Raw genomic sequence first — 17,862 nt, 5'->3', positions numbered from 1 at the left:
CACTGCCCCTAACCTAAGGGTTAAGCATAGCCAAAGGCGGTGTGAACTGTGAGGCTGCCACAGTCATGCTCTGAAACTACAGTATATAGCTCTATAGCACAGTCAGCACTAACACATGCTTTAGCCCCAAGGCAGTCACACAAGGACAAGCACGTATACGGACACACAAAACACGCACGCACAGAAATAACCTTTACAATGAATGCTCGCTAATCAACATACAGAGAAGGCAGCCCTGGTTAACCTTTGAACTGCCCTCCTTGATAGAGGACCTCCACTGGCCTTGCACCAGCTCACTAAGACAATGATAAACTATAAGGGGAAAGTCCAGCCTATGGCCAGGACAGTAGCATGACAGCGTTTATATTATTCTGTCCTGTGTTGAAAATGCAGAGTATGCCAATTGCATGCAGGGGTTGTTCTACAGGCAGTTCTAAATATTGCAGTAAGGGAATTCAAAATGGCCCTTTTGGGTTTATTCCTTGGTGGATGTTAGAATTAAAAGTATGTTTGAATGTCTGCATATAAGAAACAATTGGTCATAACGACCTCTTTTCAGCCCACCAACAACTTGAGCCAAATATATCCTGTACTTTATATACGACACACATACACACACAGAAGTTAACGGCCTTACCTGCAGGGCTCTCTGTTCACGGCTCAGCTTGCTGGAGTCAGCATACAGCTCAGTGGTGACACATTTAATGCGGTCGCCAACGAAGCCTGTGGAGTTAGCGATCCTCTTGGCCAGACTTGATCTACGAGAGCCTCTAGGTGAAGACAGACCATCCTCTTCATCGTCCTCATCCCCTTCTCCATGAGACTCCCCTAGGTCAACAATACTGTCTTCCTTTTCAGTCTCCCCTTCATACACTCTCTCTTCCTTCACCACATCTATGAAGTGTTGAGAAGAGTGAAGAGCCCGGATGTCTCTGTCCCCTTTGTGTTTACCAGAGCTGCGCTCCCCAGATGTGCGGGCACAGCGCAAGGTGCTCTGGTCTTGGTCTTCAACTTCAGGGCTTGGGCTCCGTTCCTCTGAGCTCTCCTCTCCTCGGGTGAACTGCCCTGGAGAATTTGGCAACATGCTAGATATTCCCCCAGGACAGCCCGTCTCCTGGAAAACGTTTGGTTTCCCAAAGGGCGTTTCTGGGTGTCTATCAGAGTGATTGGGCTTCAGGATTGGGCTTTGTCCCGAGTGGATTGGATAAGGATGGGAAAGGTGGGGTTGGTGTTTTAGCTCATAGTCAGTCTTTGTCAGATTTTGGTTACTATGACAACATTCATTTTGGTTAACCTTGCTGCTGGTCTCAGTGGAGGGCTGTTTGTGGACTGTTGGGGTAGACTCAATATCTGTGTCTGAATGTACAAGGTCGATGCAGACAATCTTTTCTCTGAATGTTGAAGAGGATGTTTTGCTATAATTGCGGCTCTGTCCTTCCTTATCAGACTTTATTTGGCTTCCTTCACTCATCTCTTTCCCAATGTTGTGATCTCTGTGGACCCTGCCTTCTTCGACAGCTCCCCGGGATTTTTCCTGTCCCCGGTGCTTCAAAGTTGCCTCTCCTCTTTCTGCCAGCTTTTCTGAGGGAGTGTGCATCAGGGGATGGGCCATCTCCTGTGTATTATACGTGAGGTATTCCCCTCCTGGACCAGCTGGAAGGTTGTGGTAGGGTAAAGGGTGTTTTGCTAAGTGGGTTGGGTAAAGGCTGTTGCTGCCCAGCAATACTGGGTGAGGGTAGACTGGTCCTTTCCCTGCAATCGGCAGGGAGTGTAGTGCCATGCCATCAGGGATGGGGTAGTGCAGGTATCGGTTGGCATAAGCCAAACTGTGGTTCAGGTAAGCGTCACTTTGAGGAAGGTAAAGGTGGCCAGGAGGGTGACCATTCTCTAAACAGGGCCTCTTGTAGGAAGACAGCTCTGGAGTCATTCCTTCTCTCTTCTGTGAGGGCTTTTCAATCCCCTCTCTGTGGAGGCCCGGATGTTCTGAATGGCTAGGGCTGTGATTGACCCACTCACCATTGGGTTTGGGAGATGGAGCCTTGGAGCTGACATGAGAGGAGTGTTGAGTGGAGGGAACATTATGGTTTGGCTCTCCTATCCTTGGACAGGATGAGCTACGTTGCTGAGGGAGTACCCTCTCCAGACCCTTTTGTTTGATGACAGAGGGTGAGGAGCCTTTGGCTTGTGAAAGGCCCAGGTCTCCGTTAGGCCTTGGAGAGGGGGGCAGGCCGGGTGTGTGCTGCGTACGGGAAGGGGAAGGGCTAGGTACAACCCAGGAGGAGTGTAAAGTGCTGATCATTTCTGGCCTCTCAGGGACCTTTGAAGAAGTGCTGCTGACCACAGAGTGGGGGTGGGAGGAAGGAGAGAGAGACAGGTTTTCTTTTAGAAGCTCCCGATTAGGAGGCAGTCCATATCGTGCGCTTGATGGTATAGCGTCCATTTTAACTGGGAAACCATTGGGAGCCAACCCAAACTCAAGCATTCTTCCAGACAAATCCAAGGGCTTCTCTGGCAAGTCTTTGGTTGCTTTGTGTTGGTGAGCTGGCTTCTCACAATTGGCTTTTGAAGGGGACCTGCTATGTCTCCTCTCAACCCCTGCACTTCTTTGTTCCCCGTCTCTTGGCCTAGATTGTGGGGGCTAGGTCGGGCAGGAGAAGGCTGCTCTGCTGCCATGCTGCTTACAGAGAATGGGTGAGGAATGGACTGTGTGGATGAGGATGATACTGATGCAGCTGATGAGGTGGCTGGGTGTCCTATCCTAGCGACTGCTCTTTGTAAATCCAGTGAATTGTCAATGAGTGTGGGAGGAGGGGGGGGTTGGGGTTGGCGGGAAGACGCATGAGGAGAAGAATCAGTAGGCAGACTATTATTATTCCCACCATTGGTGCCACTAGTGCTACTGGTATTATTGTTGTTGCTAGTAGTCTTCCTAGAGGGAGGTCTACTTGGTCTGCTGCTCCTGCTTGGGGAGCGGTCTCTGTCCATAGCAGCCTGATGGTGCTGAGAATGAGGGGAAGGTTGGTGAAGCTGCTGTGCAAACTGAGGCGTAACACCGAGCCCCTTGTCCTGGCAGTGTACCAGTGAAGTGGGGGCCACTGTGACCGTAGGAATCCTCATAGGAGGCGCCACCATGGGAGAAGAGATGGGGGACTGAGGATAGTGAGGCATATAGTAGAGCCTCTCAGCGGCAGAGGGGTTTACATTACCAGACGCGTAGGCCAGGTGCTGGGGAAGATAGGGGTTGGGTTGGCTCATCAAGGAGGCTTTGTACATATTTAGAGCCGCGTACTTGGATGTGTCCATGAAGGGATACATGCTCGCTTCAGGGTAGGGGCTGAGCCACGGCAGGCGGAGGTAGCCACCACCAGCACCTGCCAAGCCCAGCTCAGAGACCTTTTCTCCATGCCCTAATCTGCGGTCCAAGCCTAAACCTTCAGTTCCGGGAATCATCATAGGCTTGTGGAGTCCTGGAGGAGTGCCTTTGTAAAGACCCAGGTATCCATTACTGGGCTTACGACTGTCCAGAGGGCCATCAGAATTGTAGATGAGCTCTTGGAGACCATCTCTGTTATAAGTGAGGGGGTGTGAGGGCCCCTCTCGGCTCTTCTCCGCCGGTAGTGCTCTGATGCCTGGGTACACAACCCCTCCATGGAGACGAAGACCATCGTGCATCAGAGTGCCTCGGTCCAGCCCCATTGCTGCCAGGGGCGTTAACCTTGCATCCACCTGCAGCAAAAAGGGACGCCAGAGAAATTAATTTAACCAACATTAGAGAAATCAGATCAGTTGTGTGCATGCATAGTGAAACACACCACATTTCCAGGTAATGATGACTAATGTGACAAATGAGTGTAAACGGTACTAAGACGAGCACGGGGACTTGCCATGTTTTGTGTGATGTGGTTTTCTTGTCTTAGTTCCAGGTTGGTTTGTGTCTCAGCAATGACATCACGGACAGATGTTGCCCTGTGGAGATGAACAAACAGTAAGCAGTCAGTGTCTTGGCTCTGCCACACAAACATAGATACAGACAAGCTCTGTTGTAACCCCGCTACATAAAAAAAATATCATAAGAAAAGTTATTAAGAAATCGAGCTTTGCACACTTCTGGGTCAACAAAGGCAATGTATAAAGGTAGGAAAGATTGGAAGCTATTGTCAGCCTTCCTTTCACTCTCAGGCACACAAATACACTAAGGTAGTCAGTAGAGATGAAAGCACTGTGTGGGCTCGCCTCCCCTCCCATCCGTCAACACCCCTCAGCCACCCCCTCTCCCCCTCCCGTGACCCCCATCCTGCCCACCCTGTAGGCTAGACAAGCATTGTGGGGCTGCATCTATTCAGTCACGTTCCCCGCACACTGGTTTTTCTGTGCCCTCTTTGACCTGCTCTCTCGGCTGCCTTAGCCAGCGGAGCGAGGGAAGATTATACATCAGAGACCACTTCGGTGGGAGACCATTTACCGCCCGCCAACACAGAGCCACAGATCAACAAACACTCGCACCAACCAAATTCAGGCAAAAGTATAATATGCAGGAGAGAAATAGACGATCATGTAAATTATACAACAAACCATATATTTGATGTGAGAATGAATAAAATACTGTACAAAGAAAAAGAGCATACTGACAACTGAAGTGAAAATGGTGTTTCTTTTTCTCCACAAGAGAAATTACTAAGTAAAAATATTAAGATCCTTTTTGTGTGAAATGTCCTTTAATCTGAAAATGTTTGTTTACATCTAAATTCCGTGGAAAGCACTGGAGCATAACTGAGATGTTATTTTATGTTAAGGAGATATTGAATAACTCGCAAGACAATTGTAATCATTTAAAACTTTTAAGAGATGGCAAATGTAATAATTGGTCTTTAAGATTAGATATGTGTTTTTATCTGCTGATTGGGAATGGATTTTAAAAATGTATTAAAGATATGCCAACTAAAGTAAATAATAAAGTCAACTCAGAATGTTGGCCCCTCAAAGAACAAAAAACTCCACACATTTGATATTTTTTAAACATTGCTGTACAATTAACAAACGAGCGATAAAACCAAACCATTATGAGTCATCCGACATTTCATATCTAACCTGGTCTGCCAATCTTCAAACAAGTCAAAATTACAACAAGGTAGAAAGATTATTCCAACTTGGCAGTTTTATTTATAAAGGAAATATTTAAGTTTGAATATTAGAGTTGACTAGTTAGGTTAGATATTTTTGCAAGGCAGTGAGGTAATGAGGTGGGAGAGAAGCGCCTTAAATAGTAAAAGTAAAGCCTCGCCGTGTTCGGCAGAGCAGAGAGCAGCAGAGAAACTCGGCTGCTCGATCACACAGAAACGCCTCTGAGCCTGGCTGCCGCGCCGCTGGCACGCCACTTTTATTGCCATGACCTGGGGCCCATTAATCAGCCTGTTGCGGGCCCCTCGGCACGGCTCCTCCCTGCCCCAGCGCTACCATCCCCCAACAGCTCCCCTTACCCCGGCTCCCCGAGGCCAGTCCTGCTTCAACAACATCCGCAGCTGACAGAACTGAAACGGTGTGCGTGCGTGGGTAAATGTGCTACAGTGGAGCTGCAAATGTGTTACAGCCACGTGCAGACTTTGTGTTTCTGCAAATTGCAGACACCGTTGAGAAATCACATCAGTCCCGTTTCCTTTATTTCCTGGAGCGACACATGCACCTCTCGGCCTGCCTTACACGTCCACACACACACGCACACACGGCTCCTCTTGCACTGCTCCACGAGAACAACATGATAGCCTAATGAAAGAAATAAGCCTCTTACTCAAATGACACGCTGCCTTTATGGATATTTCCATTTAACCTAGATGAAACTTCCACTGCAAATATAATGGACATATCAGTCCCCACCTTTATCTGTATATCTTTTTCCAGAAGCAAATAAATAAAGCTGAGCGACAACAGAAAGGAAATTATCTGTTCTTGTTCAGGTCATTACTGCAAAAATACAGTCTGGTGTCTTAAGGCCTGTTATTTCCCCACAACGTGCACACACTGTGCTGATGACCGACTAGTTTGCACAGACACAGCACCTGTCATTTCCATGAAATTAATAGTAGCCTAGCCCAGAAAAGATAAGAGGCTGCGCCGGGCCTCAAGGTCAGGATCAAGCACTTGACGGCACACTGCATGCACCGCCGGGAATACAGCTCAGCCTTAGTATGCAAGGACCCCTGTAGGCTCTGCACTGCACATTCAAAATGGTAAATAAAATGTGCCTGAAAAAAATAGGGGCAAAGTTCCCTATAACAGCAGCATGATAGTGCTCTTAAATACTGTGCCTAGCCTACTTTGGAGAAGAATAGGTGCACTATAATTGTGTAACAGTAGGCAGGGAAAGGCACCTGAATTCCCAAGATGGCCCTTTTTCTTTAATAGTTAGAAAAACATTCATTTCAAATTATGGGTATAATGTTGATGTGTAGATTGGATTAAATGTTGTATGACCTAATGTACTCGGTCAATTTCATTTTGTGATGCAAATATCAAAATGTGTTTTCAATGCCTGTGATTTTCTTTCATGATTTTGCATGTATTTGTAATTTAGCCAAAGCATTAGGTCTACATTTAGGCTTAATTACACTTATGTTGCAAAAATTGCCTACGATTGTACATCTCCTCTTGATCGCGAAATGATATTAAAGAATGATAACAGTTTAAGAAATGTAGGCTACTTTAGACTAGACAAAGCTGATCAATAAGCCTGCATACAAACTACTACAGGAAACTAGACCAAATATTAAACATTTCGACAGAATGTGTTGGTCCCAATTATTAAAAAAAGACACATCACAGACGACAGGGACTGTGAGAAATGAGGTTAAATACACACACTATGCCTCCCTCCTCTCTGGGCGAGAGCTAGCTGCAGCACCATCACCATGTATAATTGGCAGGTTCAGATGTGTGTCGTGTGAATGGTGCTTCAACTGAGTCTCGTGGAACTTAACCAAATGCATCGTTTTTTTACACATTGCATTGAATATAGTGTAATTGGTCAAGTCATATTCTTACCTGAAAATGATTTTTGGGAGGTGAAGATGCAACCGTCACAACTAACCATGAAGACTTAAAAAAAGGCCATAAACCTATATTTCACATCTCACGTTTATAGTTTCAGTGGGCTATAGTAACATAAAATTAGCTTGTTGCTTGTGTTTTCTAATCTGACATTAGTGGCCCATAAACCGGATGCTTTAAATATTCTCGGGGAGAAACACTTCCAAAATGTCACCATATGAAGGACGGGGGAAGGAGAAAAGAGAGGGAGGGAGAGAGAGAGAGCTAGGAAAGGAGGAAAAGGCAGTGCGTGTTGACGCTCATCCTCGCTGCTAAGAATAGTTTGAGCAACAAACAACTCCCGACGGCCATCCAATCCATCACACTGGTCAGCGGCAGCAGCAGCAGCAGGCAGGGGGGGGGGGGGGGAAGTGGTCGGGGCTGCATTTATAAACCAGACCGCTGGAGCGGAGCCCTGACTCGCGCCATTAAACAGAAAACCACCGGGTGTTTTTAGCGGAACCTCATATAGCTCTGCATTTTAGGGAGGAAGAGCAAACAAGGGCAGAGGGACTGACTGATAAAGGGAGAAAACTAACTCGCGTATCCCTCTTTTCCTGTTCCTAACGACAATTACTTGAACTCTCCGTGACCCTCGGTACACGCACCGGCACCGCTCAGCATTTCCTCCGGGGTAGGGGCCTCTATTGCCCGGAAGCACTGGTTGCGTGCGCACCGGTAATACGCGTGTGTGTGCATGAGAGAGAGGGAGGGTTGGTGGAGTTGGGAAGGTGGTGTTTACAACAGCTTCCACTCGCTTTACAAGTTGACACATAGCCAAGTAGAAACGCAGATCTACATTAAAAGAACCGCAGGGCCATCAATCATGTATAAATAAATACCTGCAGGGTTTATGATCAGGTTTGCAAAAGTCTGTTCGGTAACGGGAAACCGGGAATGTGGGTCTCGCTAACGTGAGTGAAGGCTCCCTCTCGCTCTTTGTCCCTGGAGCTTTGCCAGACTCTCTGAAGCGCAGAGCTCCGTACAGCTCTGAAAAAATGCAGTGTGACGCAGGATAATCTCCGCAGCGACGGGGGTGGGGTGGGCGTAAACAGGGATTAAAAGAGGCGTGCACACACCGTACACACGACCGAAGTTGTTTGTGTGTGTGTGCCCAAAACGAAAGGAATTCTGCTCACACTGCCGGTGAACGAAATAGAAATCAGTGGGTAAAAAATATGAGAAAAACAGAGTGTGGGTCAAAACTACAGCCTGACTACCAAGCACACAGCCTCAGGGCCTCGCACACCCAGCATCATAAAGACAGACAGAGCGTGGAAGAGCACGCGTGCCCAATTTGAATTGTTATTGATTATCAGGTTGACGTGTGCCAAATGGTCCAATTCATTATCTCAATTTAGACTAAGAGTCCATATGTGGAACCTAATGCTTCTCAGTGTAGTTTCTGATAAAAGTATGGCATATATTCATTGTACTACGTTTTAGTTTATTTTGTATATTTGGGGTAAATACTTGTCTTTATTATTTTTTAATGTTTAATTATTTGTGTTTCCAATCGTTTTTGTATTTGTACCTTCTACTTAGGCTATTTCCTTATGTTGTTTATTTTGGCACCACCATACACCAAAGCAAATTCCTTATATGTGAAAAAGTTCCTGACAATAAGCTCGATTGTGATACAGAGGTGTACAGACTGAGGGGCTCAGAGGAGATAAACGCTGTGGAGAGACAGAGCTGCTGGGGGAGCGCAGAGGGAGCAGCAGCGTCTCCTCAGCTGTCACATTATTAGCGGCCGAGCTGTAAACAAGGGGCCCCTCCGTCCTGCGGGCTGCTGCACAGCCGCATGCAAGTCGGTGCACGGTTCAATCCCCCCTCCTTCTGCAACACGGCCGTCAACAACGGCGACATTGTGAGGCCCCTCGTGCTGTCACTAGGGCCCGGGTGGCGGCTGCTGAACTGGCTCTATTCATCCCGGGCCAAATGGGGACTAAATGGCCCTTTATGCCACCAAAGGACCCGATTGTAATAGAGATGCGCATGCATGAGTCGGACCGCATTTACCGGAGGTTTCTTGACTTTCCTTTGAAATGCTGGCGTTGCTTTCATGTGTTTGATGTTAGGCTACTAATGAAAGAACATTACGCTAAAGGGCTGATCCCCCTACATATAACGCCCCGCCCCCCTTCATATATATAGGATGAATAGTCTGTTTAAAAGAGAAAGCTTAATTATTGGTGGTGTGTAAAGACAGGCTTAATTAGGGTAAATGACTGTCAGTTTAACAGGTGCCGATTCATTGCGGTAAACCGAGCTTCCACACCTCTGACAGGGCCTACATTTCTAGCCTTTAAAAAGGTCACACTTTGGGTGAGCAAATGACGCCTAGAAATCTTTCACATATTTTTTTGTCTTTACTATAATGATAACTGTAGGTGTTTACTTGGTTTAGAGCCGAGTTATGATCCTAAACTCGAGGTCAAAAGCTTTTATAACCAACATGAAGTCAGTCATGTGCCACGCAGACGGCAGATAAGACATTCCAGCTCTGAAGACAGCTGCTGTAGAAAACTCCTATCGCCATCACCCTGCCAAGCGTCTGTGGGATTTCGTCAGATAGATAGATGCCCGAGGCACCGACATCTAAAAACAAACGAGGAGGCATGATCAAGACCGAGCCTGCAGAGACTCAGAGCAGGGAGGCGAGGTGCCATCATTACTCCGCTGCCAAATCAATCTTTCGATAGGCCAGAGCGAGGTCAGGAGAGTAAACACAACCTTAGTGAGATTTAGATGTTTAGGAACAGACTAGGGCTGTAGCGATACACTAATCTCACGATACACAGCTCACAATACGATATATATCACGATATTCAGCCAATGATACGAATCGATATCATTCGATACACTTATATCATTTTCTGAAAGATTTTAAAGGGACAGTGTGATTTTGGTGACATCTTGTGAGTGTTCCATTGACTTGGATTGAATTAATTCAACTGAAAACTGAAAGCATCAATTATACAATATATGGCTCTGACAGAGAGTCTACAGCTTGCAAATGCTGGACAAAATGAATCAAAAGATGTGGTGAGAAAATTAGTTTCATTTATTGAAACAGTGCAAACTGTAGCTTACAAGCCTTTGAAACGTAAGTACATAAAGTGCAGTATCACAATGGAGAATTAAAAGGTGCAGCAGGTGGCGGAACACGGGGGATTTGAATGGGACTTGTTAGAAATTAAAATCAATGTTTTGATGGCATAAAGTACCTTAAACATACCGTCAGTTTAAATGCTGTTTTATACTGAAAAACCAGAAGTTCTTGTGCACAACCAGTTGTTAAGCTTTATTCTGAAAATCCTTCATCTCCGGTTAGCATTTAGCATGTGGCTAATATACCATTTACTATAGAGGTGAATTTAGTAGCGATATGACACGGAGTGTTGCACACCGAAACCTACTGATTTCAACACTACAACTATAGACGTCGAGATATTATTATTGCTGAATATTAAATGAAGGTAGTTTATTTGAATACGTTTGTTTACAGACGTGGGTAGCATGAGACAACATCCGGAACTACCGGAAATGATACCAGCCGTGAGGTATTTTTGGAGTATTGATTACAGCGTTTAAAATGTATTAAATGAAAAGTCATGAAAGAGATAAGGAGGAGAAAAGGCGTGTTAAGTTATATATTTAATGTACAATGTCTGAATCCTCTGTAATGCGCAACAACGAACATTGGAGATGTGGAGGGCCGCCCCGAGCAGCGCCAACCGGCCCACAGGGAGGAGCCAGCAGAGGATATTTAACAGCTGGAAAGGTGGAGCTCGCTCTCTTCCCTTCACTCATGAGAGCCAGAACACAGCTGTTTTTCTGACTGAACCATCTTCTGCTTGTAACATTACCGCGCTTTTTATTAATTAAAGTATACATTTGAACCTTCTCAGAGACTCAATTAGTCTCCTTTTTAAAGCTTCTCTCCTGGACGCGAGAATAACGAACACAGTTATCAGAATTAATGTATCGATACCCGCGGCTGAAATATCGATACTTTCTCGGAAAACTAAATATCGATATATATCGCAGGATCGATTAAATTGGACAGCCCTAGAACAGACACTGTATTCGTGTATTAACTCATCTAACATCTATTTGTCAACAGAAGTCCACAGTTTGCCTTTGGAGACATGATTAACAAACATAATATAGGCAAGATGATTACAATCTCTAAAAACTAGTTTAAATGACCATCTGTGCGCAATCGTGTGCAGAAATGTCAGTTTCAATATGCGAGGCATGTGTTAAAGTACATAAGTACGTAAGATGGGCCGTAATGACCTATGCTGGTGAAGCAGTACTGGGGGGGGGGCGACACATCTCTGCGGGGAAGTGATCCGTGTGCTCCAGACCTCGTCGAAACAAAAAGCTTTGTGCAGCGCTGAGAGAGAGAGAGAGAGGGAGAGGGAGGGGGGGGAAGACAGCTCTCCCGTTTCATCGCAAGGTCCCGGGAGGCCAGCACGGAGCATAGCTTCAATCAAACTGTGACGTCTCCTCCGGGAGCTTCGCAGCGCCTGGAAAACCGATCTCTCCTCGGCGCTCTGCCGTGCCTCCGCTTTTGTTCACACGCACCTCGCTCCAGCAGCGCCGAGGCTGTTGTTTTATATCCAGGCGAGAGAAAAAAACAAGCGCGACAACAATAAGGCAAGACCTCGTCGTGTCTCGGGCTGGATCTTAAAACCGAACATTTACTGTTGACGGTGTTTACGCATTTCCCCTGCCTGTCGTCCAACACATTAGTGGTTTGATTTGCAAAACTGGTCCGCGTGATTTCCTCTATATCTGCAGGTAATATCCCCCGTGTGGTGCTTATTGATTCCAGATAAAGAAAGCGGGCCATACAGAAGGTAATGGGCTTAAAATGGAGGTGCGGTTGCCCGTATACACAGCAGCAGAGTCCCCTCCCTCCCTGGACACCCCACAGGTGACACATCCACTGTCACATCACTCAGCATGACAATATGGCCCAGCAGGCAGGAGGCTGGCTCTGAATACTTGTCAGGTGCACCTTCCCCCCCCCAGCGCGCACAGATCCTTAGAAAGCTCTTAACAGTAGAGAGTATACTAAACATGCTTTAAAATCGGACTTCCCGGATGTTAAGGACATATTGATATGGATTATACGAGTGTGGAGAGAGATGTTGACAAAAGATCAAAGTTAAACATTGAAGGCAATATTTGCATATTTCCATTGTGTAAAGTAGCTATACTCAAGTTACAATTTTGGAGAGACCTGTACTTAACATGCATATTCCCAATGTGTTGCTACTTTGTACTTCTACTCCACTACAATTCAGAGGTGAACAGTGGTACTTACTTTCCATACATATTTAAAAGTAGCTGCACCTTTACCATCTTTGATAAACATATAATGCATTAACAATTCAAATGAAAACATATAATATATTATTCCGAGCCACTTTGCATAATGAGTACTTTTACTTGAGTTACATTTGAAAGCAGATATTTTACTTGTAGAGTATTCCTACACTCTAGTAGGCTACTTCACTTAAGTACACTATCTGAGTACCCTCTGCATATTTCTATGAAAGTAATTATAATCAAAATAAACGCCAAAACTAAATCCTATTTTGTTTGCTGCGCCAACCTTGACCCCCCACTTTAGACAGCTAATGGCCCTGAGCAATCAAACCCTGTTTTTGTAGAAGTGTGAAGGTCCTCTCGCGTGAAAAGAAGAGTGAAAAATAAATCGGTATGTCAATCTAGCAGCCCCTCCCCCTCCGTGTTTTAAACACCTGGAAAACAGATCAGTCCCACACGACTTCACAGTGCACAGTGGAAAAATGATGCGCAAATCAGTCCCACGTGGTACGCTATAAATAATAAACTCGGCCCACACGAAATGTGAAGTATTTGTTGCTTCCACGACACGCACACCACTAGGGGAACAGCCTATATTACCAAAAGATCAGACTTAGCTGTTTAAAGAGGCAGAGTCAGGAACAAGGTTTATCTTGGCTGTAAAGATGTGTGAGTTATTGTGAGGTCGAGGGCCTCAAGGTAACTTGAAGGCAAACAATAATGGCATAGTGTGCATAGAGTAGCCAAATGAGTCTTATAAGGCCAATAAGAGGCGAAGATTCAAAGATTGCACAAACATTCTAAATATAATATCCTGACAAAATGTCATAATATATTGACACTTTAGGGAAAAGTCCACTTGTTCATTATTTCCACACAAAAAAGAAAGTGGGGCAATGCTTATCAAAACATAACTCGTCCTTTGGAAAATTTGGTAAATAATTAGCCTTGTGGTTTTACACATCAATGTTCGTAATCCTCAAATTGGGAACAATGATCTGCACTTGGTTTGTTTTTATTCTTTAAAAAGTACAAGATCAAATCCAATTTTAAGTCGATGTATGACACGCTCATTTACCCCCACCAAACCAATGGTGACCGAGGTTACATTTAAATACAATTAACCCTTTATTCTGCATCAAATCCCCCTGAAGTAGCCTCCACCCCCCACCAGTTAATCCCCCTGCTCTTTTCCAACACGAGGTCCTGTTCTCGCAACCTGCGCGAGCATCAGCAGCGTGCCTTATGAGCAATTCTCTCCACCGCACGCGAATTGGCTGCCGGGAGCGAAGTGGTCTTTTTAGTAGCTGCTTCCCTCACTAAGCTCGTCAATGAGCTGGAGCCAGCCAATATGAGGCTCATCGATCGTCCTAAGAGAGCGTCCCCTAATTAGTGCTGCGTGGCTCCGGGACAGGCAGCAGAGGCGAGGAGGAAAACTCCCGCAATAGGAGCCGTTCTCTTCTGACAAAGTCATGTTAAGACACAATGCCTTATGGTTAACCCTGCTTTGCTGGTCGCGAAAAGCTGGCTTCGCAGAGGAGCTTCGGAGACGCGTAAGGAAAAGACGATTCATTTTGGAACACTTCCAGCCAGCAGCACTTATTTCAATTAAACAGCAACTTGATGTGGTTCATACTGATGGCTGCCACCCACACATTGGTTCACGGGGGGGGGGGGGTAGTAGAAATAGATAAATAAAACAAATGATAATGGCAGAGTATAATTTTGTGGAACTGCAAAGTGGTTTTTATTGCGTAAAAGTTCACTAAGTAATGAAGAAATGATCGTGACAGTTATAAGTGGCACTTTTTAAAAACAAAACAATTTGGATAGTAAAGAGGTGACACTTTCTCCCTGGTAGAGAGCATGGAGTAGCCTATCGTAGCTGCAGGGGGAGGGAGGGGGTCCTAACTGGAGCTATACACGGATCCTTCGTGCGCAAATGGATATTCACACCGCAATGCAAGAGCAGTCACACAGCCAGGCTGCGTGCGAGCGAGTGAGAGAAAACACACTGCAGCGCAAAGTCATATCGGAGAACACCTGCAAGACATGAAGGGTGGGTGGGTGTGTGTGTGTGGCAAGATGCCAGAGCGGTTTCCATCAACTAGACAGGAAGGTGAGCGGTGCAGTCCCGTCTCTCTCCCCCCACACACACGCTACCTTTGGGACTGATGAGACAACTGATCAACGTCCACTCTGTCCAAACAAGCCCTCCCCCCCAAACCACGAACACACAGTCAGCTGCCACACCAACAAACACACCGCGGGGATGCCCTCCAATTGAACTGAACCGTGTATAAACGGAGCAGCACCGCTCGCTTCCCTTTGGCAGGGCGAGGCTGGATTCCGTAACCTTGTTTAGCGCAGAAGCTCGTGTGCGCGCACGAACACGCGCTCACACACACCTCCACCTTCTCCCCCCACAGGCTCTATCACATTCGTCTCCAAACAGAGTGCGGAAAACTGAATATTCACCCACTGAGGACGGGCCACTTTTCAAGTCCGCTAATCTCTGGGACGTCCTTCTCACCTCCCTCCGTTGACAGGACAGTTGTAAAGAGGCCAGGCTCACGGTCGGGGTCAGTGTGTGTGTGTGTGTGTGTGTGTGTATGTGTGTGCGCGTGTGTGTTATTTATCAACCACATGCCACTGCCCCGCCGAAACGCACAAAGACCACCCTATGCGCTATTCTTAGAAGTGGCCGATCCTCTCCCAGTCTCTGCGCACAACATCGCGTTTACATTCAACCCCACAAGAAGGAATGTCTTTCATTTAAAACACTAAAGAACACACTGGATATTTTGAAAGCGTCTGTGTAAGTATTCAACACAACTGTCTTCATTCAGGATTTTTCCACATCGCCAAAGCCACATGTGCAAGAAAAATACATTACGATTTGTCATGGATTATCTCACCTGGGTAATTGGTGCTAGATCCAGCCGTCGTCTGTGCGACCCACTCACGCCTTTTTCCTGTTTTCCCAAGTTAACTAGGAGGACAGAGATCCGTGCGTGCGTAGACGAGCCCGGTTCACGATCGTGTCTGCCCGAGACACACAATCCCGGCCGGACAAAAAAAACAACTAAAAGTGTTTTACAGGTTATCCACTGTCACGAAACAAACAAGTCTAACATATACAGCTCTTCTATTGTCTACAGGCAACTCTCATCCATTGCCCGATATTTTCAACGGACTTTTTCTCTGCTGCAAATGTCACTTGGGTTGCCATAAAGCAACAAAACGATCCTGCGCGGAGGAAAAAACAACCGTCAGGACGCAGAGAAATCCACTAAAGGAAAATCCGTTAAGGTCCTTTAAAGTCGGGAGAGCCAATGCCCCCCTCAGGACACAGGTGGCGAGGTCGGTGGACTCGCGGAGAAATTAATTCAGCTCAGCCGTACCTCGCAGCAGCGCCATGTTGGGTTTTCAGCGGAGCACGCCGTCTTCGGAAAAAAGCCCCATTTCTCCCGCTACCACCCGTCCATCTCCATGTCCTCCGCGATTCCGAATCCGTATCTCGGAGGGTTCGCTGAAGGTTACTCTGTGTGGCTTCTCGTCCCGCGTTTTGCTCGAGGAACGTAGAGAGCACCCCGGTTCGCGGAGACTTCGCAGGGAGCTGTACGGGGAGTGCCGCACAGAATGGATGAACGAGACCGAGCGACTCGCTCCACTCCCACTCGCGCAGGACTCTACCCAGAAGGCCAGTCGGGAGACCGCAATTACCATAAGCCTCCAGCGCCACGGCACTGGCTGCGCGCGCACGCACACACACTGAGACACATAAAAACACACACACTCAAGCTGAGACACACAGAAAAAACACACACGCACACACAGGCTCCGCTGAAACTCCAAAACAAGAATAGGCGAGGTTTTACCGGCACAAATAAGGCAGAAAAATGAAGTAGAACTGATGATGTCATCTATATAATGTGTTATATTATCATGAAGGCAATAAAAGGCAAGAGCAAATATTTAAATGTTTTTTTTACAAATAAGGAAAATAGAGGCTCCACCATTGGAAAAGTGCACACACGCTAAACATATGATGTACAAAAGACATACTCATGTATTGTCTAACAAATATACAGTTTGTTATAATTGAGAAGATGGCAACAACTGTAACCAACTGGGTGTTGGTTTTATAGGCTTCATGAACTGTTGTTTGTGTAGCTCCCTTCTTTCACTCACATTTCTAGCATTGTTCATATTTTATGAATATATAAAATGTAGGCTGTGGGACACACATTTAATGTCACTTTTGTTTTTTTCCAAGCCAACAGATAAGGTAAATCTGCAAAGCACGAGGCGGGAGCGAGGGGAGAGAGGAGGATGGAGAGAGAGAGGGGGGGAGAGGGAGATGGAGAGAGAGAGAGGGGGAGAGGGAGGGAGGGGAGAGGGAGGGAGGGAGAGGAGGGAGGGAGGGAGGGAGGGAGGAGGGAGAGAGGGAGGAGAGAGGGAGAGAGAGAGAGAGAGGGAGGGAGGGGGGGAGAGAGAGGAGGGAGGGAGGGGGGGATAGAGAGAGAGGGAGGGGGGGGGGATAGAGGGAGAGGCAGCTCAAGGCTGGGGCACATCTGTTAAGGCTCCCATGTCAAGTGAAGGAGGAGGAGGGAGGCTATGAATATCAAGCCTGAGGTGTGGTGTGAATCATGTGCCTGCATTTGGTGTGTGTGTGGTGTGTGTGTGTGTGGTGTGTGTGGGTGTGTGTGTGTGTGTGTGTGTGTGGTGTGTGTGTGTGTGTGTGTGTGTGTGTGTGTGTGTGTGTGTGTGTGTGTGTGTGTGTGTGTGTGTGTGTGTGTGTGTGTGTGTGTGTGTGTGTGTGTAGGGAGAGAAGAGAGAAAAGCAGCAGACAGACAGACAGAAGCAGAGTAGGAGTAGGAAAGAGAGGGGGATTGGAAATGGAAGGTCTGGCTACGTTCGCCACAGCTGTTGAAAGTAGAAATTAAAGCCGACAGTCATACACAAACAAACACAAAGCTCACAAAGCACTCGCATGTGGATGCCAGTCAAAGCAAAGCTCATCTTGAAGGGCAAATTACCCAAAAAGTTTGGAGACAGGCATGAAAGAAGTGAGCGGAGAGAAGAGGATCCTTGAGATGAGAAGGAAGGGAAAGAGGGTGGGTGTATTGATGCACAGAGATAAAACTCCAACTTTCTCTGGCTGAGGCATGCATCTTGTGAAAGTTGAAGAACTTTAATCCAACTTAAATCAAATCAGGCCCCATCATTATCCCCACTCTCTACCTCTCCTAACTGGGAGTTGCCCACTATGACCACGCCACTGAACAGTGAGGCGACCAAGGCTTCGTCCACACTTTTGAATCTGAAAATATGTCAATCTACACCAGGGGGTTCAGGTACATTTTCATACACTGGGATGTTTAATAAGCAGGAATACTGCCTAAATCTCTTCTTCCTTGTCGTTGTTTAGAC

The 17,862-nt window shown here is 46.5% G+C and overlaps 1 protein-coding gene across 1 annotated transcript in view; it reads right to left on the bottom strand.

Moving 5' to 3' along the window:
- Positions 1–16,131, bottom strand: part of bcor (BCL6 corepressor) — a 34,391-nt gene extending 18,260 nt beyond the window's left edge. Inside the window, 4 exon segments of the mRNA XM_034213519.1 lie at positions 638–2,631; positions 2,634–3,726; positions 3,885–3,966; positions 15,345–16,131. Of these exon segments, the coding sequence (XP_034069410.1) occupies positions 638–2,631; positions 2,634–3,726; positions 3,885–3,887 (3,090 nt within the window). The 5' untranslated portion in view covers positions 3,888–3,966; positions 15,345–16,131.
- Positions 16,132–17,862: the final 1,731 nt, after the last annotated feature.

The sequence above is a fragment of the Gymnodraco acuticeps genome, unplaced genomic scaffold, assembly GCF_902827175.1.
Source record: "Gymnodraco acuticeps unplaced genomic scaffold, fGymAcu1.1, whole genome shotgun sequence".
Lineage (NCBI taxonomy): Eukaryota > Metazoa > Chordata > Actinopteri > Perciformes > Bathydraconidae > Gymnodraco > Gymnodraco acuticeps.
The sequence above is the reverse complement of the archived record's forward strand: the minus strand, read 5'-3'. Positions and strand labels throughout refer to the sequence as shown.